Here is an 11,421-nt window from a genome sequence, read left to right as displayed (position 1 = left end):
GACAACGTTGGCTATCTTCCAATCATCTGGCACCTGGCCTGAGCACCACGAGCACTCGTAAAGCTGTACCAAAGGCCCTGCAACAACCCCTGCTAGCTCTCTCAACACCCTGGGGTGGAGAGCATCTGGACCCACTGATTTGAACATGTCCAGCCCCTCCAGAAGCTTTCTAACTGAGTCCTCCCCAGCATGAGGTCTGGAGGCATTCCCCTCAAGTCCATCTTGCATCACGGTGGGGAAGTCCCGGTCCCTGCCTAAGAAAACGGAGGTGAAGATTTGGTTAAAGAGGTCTGCTTTCTCCTCTGGTGCAACCACCAGATTGCCCGGCATATCTTGCAGGGGCCCCATGTTTCCCGGTGCCTTCTTCATCCTCTCTATATATTTGAAAAAGGACTTTTTTTTTATCTTTGATCTTGAACACTATTCCTAGCTCTATGTCTGCCTTAACTTTCCTGACAGCCCCCCTACAGGCCCAAGCAGAGGAGGTATACTCCTCTTTGGAGATAGCACCCCCCTTCCACCGGCTGTACTCCGCCTTTTTGGCACTCAAGCATTCCTGGACGCCCTTGGTGAGCCAGGGGGCCTTTTGGGCACTCTTGCCCCCCTTGCTTCTTGTTAGGATGGTCACCCCCTGGGCCCTGAGTATCGTGTCCTTAAGGAACAACCACTCATCTTGGGCACTCACGTGGCCCCTGGTTGCCTCCTGCCCCACCTGCAGCCTGCTTCAGCTGCAGCCTATGTGCCTGATGATGTTTCCTCTAGGCAGCTTCCTAGATCTTACTTCCTGTTCCTTTCCGGGGCCTTGGCTTATCTCCCAGCTAAGCCCAGTCCTTTCCCTGGTCCGGTGGGGCCCTCTTTAGCCCCCTCATCACTTGCAGGCTGCTTTTGCAAGCTGTCAGGCCCCTTTAGAGGGGCAGAGTCACTATGCAGTGCTACCAGCATAATATTTGTAGGTCTTTCTGTCAAGATGGACAAAACTCAAGAAGGTTCATCTCTGAACACGTTACTCGTGGATTATTCTGTTGGGTGTGAGGGATCCTGGCCCTGTGACAACCCCTTCCACAAACACAGCAGGTTGTAGGGGTTGTCTTGAGTTCATCTTCGGTAGCCTCCAGGGAACTTTTCCAAGATTTCTTCAAAATCTTGTATTAAGAAAGATTTTGAGGGAAATGTTAAGCAGTCTAGAAGAGAAAAGGGATACTTTAACCTTCTCCACCCTTTTCAAAATTTAGGTTGGTTTATCCAACTCTCCCCAAAATTTGGGAGACTGCTTGTCACAGTACAAGTACTGGACTTCTAGCATGTGGTTTGACACTGGTATCAATCCAAACTCCTTCCTAAGCATCCTAGGAGTACTTTAGTACTAGGGTTCTAAGTGCAGAATTTCTCAATTCTTACTCAGAGGGCAGCTGCCCTCCACACCAAACCTGCCTTTGGTACACGGTACTCTGATACCATATGACTGTCTTATGTCAGGACTCAGCTGAGATCTCCCACCGTTCTCCTTGTTATTAGCCCAGTATAGTGCATTGGCTGAGCTAACAACACAAGTCACAGTTTGAATCTCTGTTAGTAGCTGCAGATTTACATCTGGTATAGCAGTAGAAATGGAGATCATTGCTGAGATGGCACTGACTGTTAGTTGCGCTCATGAGCAAGGGTAGATTTCTAAGTACTCTGTATCTATTGTTCTAGCATTTAAACTTGGAACTTAAATGCTTTATGATTCTACAATTAGTGACAAGGCTTCACGTGCTTACGTGTGATTAAGGCTAACTTAGTTAAATTCTGAAAGGGGGGTCTAGTCTGTCACAATATTGTATAAGTCTGTATAATCGTATGCATGTGCCATGGCACCACTCCTTGCTTGAGTCACTTCTGTTACTGTACACTGGACAGTGTGACTTTATTGCAATTGCTGGGGTTCCTGCATTAACCACCTGAAGGATTTGTAAAGGGTAAATAGGATATTTGTATGGAATAGATCTATGCACAGGAACAATTGAAGGAAAAGGAGTCCTTTCCTTCTACATCCCATGGAATTTCTCTAGCTCTAGTTGTCATCTTATCTAGTCTAGGCAGTAAAATTAGTCTGTCTTACCTTCAAGTCCCTTGTGCTTGTAGAATTTTACAGAAATTGATAAAAACCGTTGTATATACTCTCCAGGACCTTTCTGATGAGGGTTAACAAAACCTTTGTTTAGACCATTGGATGTTCTCCATGAGTCAATACCAAAGTAACCCTTACCGGAAGTGAAGCATGTTTTTTACCTCTTTGGATGATATGGTAGATCCCTGCTCTTATTATATCTACCTGTAAAAATGCAGAAATAAACTGTAATTCTACCAGGGGCTATGGAAAGCTATTACTTGCCACAAGGGAATTGGGGATAGGTGCAACAGTCACTGGCAAAAGAAGTAAGTAACAACAGTCAGAATCTGTATTGGCTGCCAAAGGCGTGAACTACTGTGACTTTGTTGCCAGGAAAAGCTATTTTCCAGTGATATAATCTTGAAGTTCAGACTACTTGTGGGCCAATTAGTTTATTATTACAAATATGCAGAATACAGTAACAAACTGCCATGAGACCACAAAGGGTTGTTCGTGATCTTTTTTTAATTAAGGCAAGGTAATCTTTGCAGATGTCATTGAATGCAGTTTTGCATTTTGCCATAGTAGTGAGATGGTGCTCTTGGCTGCAGAATTCTTGTAATTCCTGGGAATACGAGGTAACAGTGGAAACTGACCATTTGAGGGCAATGCTCTCATCAAAGAATATGGTTGACTTGTTACTGAAAGAGTGGCCTGGGAATCTTTAGGCCCTACAAGGCTGTTTACCTGCAACAAAAAGGGAAAATAGTGAGCTTCAGACTTCTCTTTTGAAAACACATCAGTTCCCCTATACTTCATTCAACAGTGGTTGTATGAACCCTCATGTAAATGTCAAAGGCTGAAAAAAAGACCTTCTGCTTCTTTCCTTTTCTAGGTCTGCAAAGGGTCCATCATTGACTAAATGCATTTTAATGAGGTACTTGAGACCTATATTCTGATTAATTACTTAAATCTAGCCCCTACTTTTCCATTGCTTCCCATCGCTTTTTTATAGGAGCTGCTTCTCTAAGTATTTAACGGTTTCTGGAAGACGTTGATAATGCACAAATGGTTTTTTTAGGGGAAAGAGAAAATATCAACATCTGCCCAGCTGACCCTGCTTGTCCATTGTGCTGACTCCAGTGCAGCAGGTGCAACATTATTTTTTTATTTCCTTTGGGAGAGACTGAAATTATTACTATACTCCTTGTTTATAACACACACCTCAATTTTCAGCAGCTGAATTTTGGGGGGGTGGTACTTTTTGTGAGAGTACAATATAATGCTGTGTATTGATGCAAAAAACACTCTGGATTTATTATACACCAGCAGGCCACCCTAACAGAAGTTTAGATGCTGGGTATTCAGAAGACTTCAGTAGTCTCAGCATACATCCATATGAATGGTTAATGGTACAGTCAATGGAGAAATGTTACAAATTTTGTTCCTTTTAACACTTACATTCATCAATTGACTTGACCAGTATTTCCATTATTGTCAGTAGAAAAATCTTTAAGAGAATCCATAGGGCAAACAATTCAGTGTAGTAATCTCCATGTGACCATCGTCATTCTGGTTCCAGTGGCTGCGAGATATCCACTCTTCTTCATCTACGTCTAGGCCAGACTTTGACTGAAACCAACAGGATAATAAGTAATTCTAACTTTTCTTCCTGTATCTGACAGCATGGCATTTTGATACATGTCAGTTTTAGAAAGGCCATGCTTTATTACAGGTCCAGTTCATTTCATTCAGTAGCAGAAAGGAGTCTCCAAGGAAGATATATCTTTCTAAATGGAATATATATCAGGCATGGAGTAATTGACATCGTGCTTTTCTTTACTCTACACTATCAGGCATACTGAACTATGTATTGTCACTAAATTCCATGGGACTGTCTAGAAATGCTCTCAGTATGGCATAAGGCGTTGCTGCTGCAGTGCTTTTCACTTCATAGTTGACAATTCCATTATATTTTCTCATGAAGCTGTAACAACAATCATGGAAGGATTTGTGTGCTTCCCACAAGTATCTAAACCAATAGATTTTTGGTCACTTCATGCTCAAGCTTCTGTTTGTGCCTCTGGCCTTATGTTCATCTTTCTACTAGTCCCTGAACAGTTTCAACATTTGTTAAAATAGAGGAATTGGCCAATCTTATGCCAGACCCTCCCTATGCATTCTTCTATTAGTTTTCTTCTTAATTCATGTTTACACAAGTTTTAAATGCATCATTTGTTATCTGCCCTATGCTGCTGTAGAACAGACAACTCTGTTCCAGGGTAGAGTTACTCCTTCAAAAGTCAGGAGTGCCTGTACACTGGTATACACATTGTAAGCCGACAGCCATAGTCTGTTTCATTCCTGGGTGGCTGTTTACCCAGGGGTGGGCATAATATAGTCTATAAGCTAGATCCAGCCCACAGACAGACTTTGTCTGGCCTGTGGCAGGTCCCTCGGTCCTGCTGGCCCAGGTACCATCTGGTCCTTAGCACATCCCACTGCCACTGTATGCACAGCAGACCTGGGGCGGCTCTGCAGTCAGATTCTGTTTCCCACCAGTGGTGACTCTTTCTGACTGCCACTGCTGCCAGCCCTGTAGAGACCGGTCAAGACCCACACAGACTGGGCCCAAGCCCTGGGTTGAGTGTGCAGACCTGGCCCCAGCCCATCCTATGTAGGGGCTTGGGGCCTCTGTAATATCTGCTTTGGACCTGTCCACCCCAGCTGTGGCATCTGGGCGGAAGCTGCTGCTTGGTGCAGGGGAAAAAAGCAGGGCCCAGCCCCCTTCCCCTTGCTGCTGCTAGGCCCTTCTCTCTGCTGCTACCCAGAGCCTGTGCCAGGACTCTCCTCTCCACCACCAGTGCTGCCTCTGGCCCCAGTGAGGCAGCAGCAGCAGGGTGAGGAGCTGCAAGGTAGCTCCAAGGTGGGCTCCAGGCAGTGGCAGCAAGCAGAGCCCAGCAGTGGCAAAGGGAAGGCGGCCAGACCCTGCTTCCTTTTTCCTTCTTCCCAGCTGCCACCGCTGCTCATCATGGCTGGTGTAGGTAGGTCTGGATTACGCACTGCAGGGAACCTGATCCCTTCCCCCCTCCGCAAGGGCTGGGGCTGAGGCTGTGCACTAGTGGTGGGGGAGAAGAGAGCCCTGGGGCAGGCTCTGAGCAATGGCAGCAAGAAAACCTCTGTAGTGGCCAGGAGGATGTGGCTGCGCCCACCACCAGGTCCTGCTTTCAGCTTCTGTCTGAGTGCTGCTTCCACACCCAGAAGTTGCCACTGCTGAAGCTGGGCAGCAGCTTCAGCCCCTCCTTAGGGTGGAAAGGCAACCTGGAAGCAGTGTTGGTGGTGGTTCTCTACTGAAGCTGCTACCCATCCGAAGCCCCATAGGTGACTGGTAGGCGGGGCATCCCTGCTGCCAGCTTCTGTGGGTGCTCCTCCCAGACTCGAGAGGCACCAGTTGCCCATGTGAAGCCCCATCACGCATAGGAAGGCTTGGTGAGCTGCTGTGGGGGGGAGAGGGTGCTGACCCAGTCTATGACAGTTCCTTAAAAACTCCTTAAGTGGACTACAGGCCCAAATAATTGCCCACCCCTGCATTTACCCAGTGTAAGCAGGCTATTACTAGGCTACTTCCACCCAGTGGTGAGCTTCTGTAATAACATCTACCGTGGACAGCTGCTTCTGGAGAACTGAGCTGCAAGATTTGATTGGTAATTATGCCTATTGTCTTAAGTGTATAGTTGAGAGAGGTGTTACACAGGCTTTTGGACAAAAAATGTCTTTTCCAAGGTCTGACGACAAAGCAGATTCAGCCTAAGTTTAAGTACTAGGTGAAACAATTACTTTTAACACCTTATGGAAATAGCTCCTTAAAAATGAAGAGGGAGATAAACTTTTAATCCAACAAAAGGTAATTATAAAAAAAAATCTTGCTTTTTTGCATATTTCCTCAACTATCACAGCTCCAGAAACATTATTATAGCTTTAGAAAGCTGGTCATATCCCTATTCTGGACATGAGTCTTACATTTGATATAAATATGTTGTATGTTTGCATCCTAAGGTATTCAGTTAGTTACATTTTTCTTCAGATTTCATTTTAGTGGTAAAGAGAGATAATATTTAATTCCTTCATTCATAGATATTAGGGCTAGAAGGAACCTCGGAAGATCATCACGTCCAGCCCCCCACCCGAAGGGTAGGATGTCAGCAGGGTCATAGGATCCCAGCAAAATAAGCATCCAATTTTTTCTTGAAGGTGTTCAATGTAAGTGCTTGAGCCACCTCTGATGGCAGGCTATTCCAGACCTTGGGGGCTTAGACAGTAAAATTCACCTTATGTCCAGCCTGAAACAGTCTTGCAGTAGTTTATAGCCGTTTGACCTCGTCATCCCTTGGGGCACTCTAGTGAACAAACGTTCCCCCAGATCCTGCTGGTCACCCCTGAGCCTGTGTTTTCCAGGCTGAAGAGCCCCATAGCTCTCAGCCTGTCATCATAAGGTCTGTTTTCCTGACCTGATCATGTGCGTGGCTCTTCTCTGGACTCTCTCAAGCTTTTCCACATCCTTTTTGAATTGTGGAGCCCAAAACTGGATGCAGTATTCCAGCTGCAGCCTCACCAAGGCTGAGTACAAGGGGAGAATGATGTCCCAGGATTTACTTGAGAAGCATCTATAGATGCAAGCCAGCGTTTTTGGTTGCTTTAGTAGCTGCAGCATCGCATTGAAGGCTCAAGTTCATATTGTGGTCAATGATGACCCCCAAGTCTCTTTCTTCCGTAGTGCTAGCCAGCATGGCACTGCCAAGCCTAGAAGGATGCTGCAGGTTTTTCTTCCCAAGGTGGAGAACCTTGCATTTTTCGGTGTTAAACACTATCAGGTTCTCGTCCACCCATTTGCTGAGCCTGTCCAGGTCAGCCTGGATCACCGTCCTGTTTTCAGGTGTGGATGCTTTGCCTCAAAGTGTGGTGTCATCAGTGAACTTGGCCTGTCCGCTTCTGACTCCAATGCCCGCATCATTAATGAAGATGTTGAACAATATGGGTCCAAAGACAGAGCCTTGGGGGACCCTGCTGGTCACAGGACACCATGACAATTGACTTCCGTTAATTACCACCCTCTGGGTCTGACCACAGAGCCAACTTGCCAGCCAGTGGATCGTGGTGGAGCCAAGGCCACAATTGGCCAGTTTCACCAAGAGGTGATCATGGGATACCAGATGGAAGGCTTTTTTGAAGTCAAGGTATATGATATCAATCTCTTCTCCCTTGTCCAGGTGATAGGTCACTTGGTCATAGAAGGAAATAAGACTGGTCAAGCAAGACCTACCCACAACAAGCCCGTGCTGGCTGTCCCTCAGGATGTTGGCGTCCGCCAGTCCATTAAGGATGGTCTCTTTAATAAACTTTTCTAAGACCTTCCCCGGGATAGAAGTCAGGCTGATGGGCCTATAGTTTGCCATATCTACTTTCCTCCCTTTCTTGAAGATAGGGACCACATTGGCCTTCTTCCAGTCTTTGGGCACACCTCCACCAGAGCGCCAGGAGTTCTCAAAGATCCGTGCCAGAGGCTGGGCTATGATGCTCGCCAGCTCCTTGAGTACCCTGGGGTGTAGATTGTCAGGGCCAGCTGACTTGAAAATATCCAGCCTCTCAAGGTGTACCTTTACGAGGTCAGCATTGATGGAGGGCAGGGACTCTCCCTCACCTGGACCTCCCTGTCCCATAGTGGGCATGGGTGTCCCATGGAACTGCTGAAAGACCAACGCAAAGTACCCATTAGATGCTAGTAGAGGCTTTACTAACTTTATGCACAGAATTAAACCAATTAAATGATCTAAAAAACTATTTGCCTCTTTAGTGAAAATAAAAAGTGATGCATTTCCACAGGCAGGCTTACTAAGTAGTTTTCAAATTGTATTCCTCTCTGTTATTGCATCTTCAGTGTTCGGACTTCTGACTGTATTAAAGCTTATTTAGCAGGGCTGCATGTAGCTTCAGAGGCCTTCCTGAAAAATATCCTTGTTGTTTTTATAAAAAAAAACACCAGTCCAGCCTGTGCACTAATATGCACCTGTTTTGGTGTCTCTTTCCATAGAACAGTACTGCAGTCTGCTCTGTAGCTAGGTTCTAAGGATGCATCTCCTGTGTAGTCTGCTGCTTGGATGTCTCACAGTAGAATACATGCAGTGGAGCTGCCATATTAGTCCTATACCCCTGTATATTTGGGTCACAAGGATGACTGAGGTACATATATAGACTGAATGATCTGCATCATCAGGGATCTTGGTTTTCTCTGATTTAAAAAAAAAAAAATCCCCAATTTTCATATTTTATAAAAAGTAACCCCAAATCCACATTTTTCCGTGGTCAAAATGAAATACCACTAATATATAATTTTGATCGGGGGGAAATGAGGATTTTAGATTTTTTTTTTTTTTTTTTTTAATCCCCAGTTTTCAGATTTAATCAGAGAAAAACAGGATCCCTGGTCGTCATCCTTCACCTCCCTCCCCCCACCCTTGGGCCTCCCAGGGTGTGCGTAGTAGTGGGAGCCGTACCCCCTGGATGAGCTGCTCATGGCTCCATCCTGTGCCCCGCTCCGGCTGGCCCCAGCCCTAGCTCCACTCCCTCCTCCACTGCTGGGGCCTCTAGCTTAAGGAACTATGTTCATTTTAAGTGTTTTTAGTCTTTTTTTTTTTTAATTGTCATCAACTTTAACCTGTGCAAATTAAATGCTAATTAAATTACCTGTTTGTTTGCTTAAAGTCATTTCATAAGTTGTTCACTTTAGTAACTTTGCAGGAGAGCTGAGCCTGTGAGAACAGATGTCAGTAAGGTTATATTTGTGTTTTAAACAGAATTATTGTGCTTTAATATTAAATAAGGCCTTTAAAATTATTCTTCACATCTTAAACATGTATTATTTTGTTTTCATGAGGACCCTGCATGCCAAGCTCCAGTCCATGGTCTCAGCGTGGTGAGGTATAAACAAGTTAAAATGTTGATCTCCTGGTTATTTTTACTCAGTCAGTCAGATAAGTATCTCCAGATACTTGGTTAGAATTTAGCTTTAAGGGGCCAAACATTACTAAGCCTTTTTTTTGTCAGTTCCCAAGCTATCTGATGGGGTTTTCTCCTTAATTCTAATAGACATTTTTGAAGTTTCTCAAAATGAAATTTTATAAAGTACTGTGAATAGTAAACATCAGCCCTGTTTTTATCACTGTTAGAAGTTTACATCTTGGAAATACTCCTTCAGAAGTCTCGGATTAATAATTTTTCTGTCATCTTGCCACCTCTGCCTTGTGGTTGCTTGTTTTCATAAAACACAAGAATTCTAAATATTCCAAAATTACATCAATAAAATTTATATAGAAGATAAAACTGAATGTTTCACATGGTCACCGTAGGGTATAAAATATTGATGCACAGATTTCTGCTTTTAAGCTACAAGTGACTTTGCGCATAAAATGTTATCGAAGTGTGTGATTTTAAAAAATTACACATGGGGTTTCTTTTTTGCAGTCATGAATAAAATGTACACTATCTCTCTCCATCACTGACTAATGTACTGTAGGGTTTTTTTTCTTCTGGCTTGTAACTTTTATTTCAATTACAAGAGTATATTAAATAAAGATCTGATTTGCAACAATAGTGTGCAGTTCTATTATATTAAATTAGTAATGCAAATTGATGATAAGGCATCAGAATCACTACTGAGACCTCAAATTCTTTGGCTATCAAGGTTGATGTTAGATTGGCTTACATATGGTGTATTAGTACTCTTTTTCAGATGTATCTGTAAAGCATCTGTGCACTTTCAAGCCTTTCTAGTATAACACAATGTTAATGGTGAGGATCAACTTGGGGATCTCTGAATTTTAAACCAGTGAGCTTGTGTTGCCCAAGTTAAACTCAGCTTTGTTAGCTCAGTGATTGTAATAGACTCAAACCTTCATATGTTTCATTCACTAGCATGAAAGCCTCATGCCTTCTGAGGCTGGGGGGCACAATGACCTCCTGCAGGTATTGGTGGTGGTGGCGAGCAGGGACCACCTGCAGGTGGCCGCGGTGATGTAGGCTGCGACGGCGAGCTGAGCAGGGACCACCTGCAGGTGGTCACGGTGTGGAGAAAGAGGGTGGTGATCTACAACTGCACAGTGGTGGCCAATCTCAGGGTGGTATAGCCAATCTCGGGGTGAACATGCACCTGCATGCACCCCCTGTGCGTCGCCAATGTCCACTAGAAAGGGTAAAATGTGATTTAAAAGTATGAGTTAGAGTAGCACTCCACAAAATTTTGAAAGCTATCTTTTGGGAAGGGTTCTTTTGAGGTGTGTTAGAAGGTGCATTTACTTTGGTAAACTTGTCTTTTTAATACTTAACACCATTTTGGAAGATACTACAAAGGGTTCTTTTTACTTCAAATATAAAATATATACACATCATATAACTGGTATCTTCTTTATAGGTGATCCTGTGAGTTAACGTACCATCAATTATGGCTGAGCACCCACCGTTACTGGATACCACTCAGATTATAAATAGTGAAATTCCTCTTCTACCTGCTTCTATTGTTAGTGGGGATGGAGCACAACAGGTAAGAGTATTTCATTATCTTTGTTCTAGCTCTAGTATCAATAAACATAATACTAATACTTCATCTGGACTACTGTATATAGTTCCGGCTATTCATACTTAGGAAAGATTAAGCCAAACTAAACAAGGTACAGAGGAGAGTTCTTAGAAGGACTGGGGGAATGGAGAATCCTGTCTTAGAGGAGAAGACTAAAATAGCCTAGCTTTTTTAATATAGCAATATAAAAGCTGAGGGAGGCATACAACTGATGTCTATAAAAGCATGTGGGAGGTGCAGTTGTAAACAGAAAAGATGGCTAAGATTTTTTAAGGTAACAGACAATATTGGCACAAGCAGAAATAGGTATAAATTGATGGTAAATAAACTTAGAAAAAAATTTCTAACTACTAGAGCAGTGAGATTTCTGTGACAGCTTTCCAATAAGAATAGTGAGGCCAAAATTAATTGGTTTCAAGACAGAGTTTGATAAGTACCTGAACAGGATTATATTATACTAGCAAATTTGCCCATCAAGAATGACGGACAGGCAGAGACACAGGCCTGCATCCAGTTCCCCCACCTTCAGGTCTGGGTCTGGGCCTACCACCCCTTCCCCCATGCCGCACCTCTGAAGGGGGAGCTGGGCTCTGATTGTCCCATGGCCTGGCCAGGGCCCCAGTGAATGGAGCCCCAGCCGGGTCATGGGCAATTGGAGCCCCACGGCTTGTCCAGGGGTGCAGTCTGTGGCCCCCCCCCC

At 44.3% G+C, this 11,421-nt stretch overlaps 1 protein-coding gene across 3 annotated transcripts in view; it reads left to right on the top strand.

Moving 5' to 3' along the window:
• The window catches only part of FNDC3A (fibronectin type III domain containing 3A), a 300,433-nt gene that overhangs the window by 52,130 nt on the left and 236,882 nt on the right, over positions 1-11,421 (top strand). For all 3 annotated transcript variants that reach the window (XM_019524325.1, XM_019524327.1, XM_019524326.1), the window contains one exon: positions 10,557-10,685. In XM_019524325.1, coding sequence (XP_019379870.1) covers positions 10,587-10,685 — 99 coding nt within the window. In that variant the 5' untranslated portion in view covers positions 10,557-10,586. The remainder of the gene's footprint in view (positions 1-10,556; positions 10,686-11,421) is intronic.

Source organism: Gavialis gangeticus, unplaced genomic scaffold, assembly GCF_001723915.1.
Source record: "Gavialis gangeticus isolate Ggan-Ray unplaced genomic scaffold, GavGan_comp1, whole genome shotgun sequence".
In the NCBI taxonomy this organism is placed as follows: domain Eukaryota; kingdom Metazoa; phylum Chordata; order Crocodylia; family Gavialidae; genus Gavialis; species Gavialis gangeticus.
This window is presented reverse-complemented; position numbering and strand designations above follow the sequence as displayed.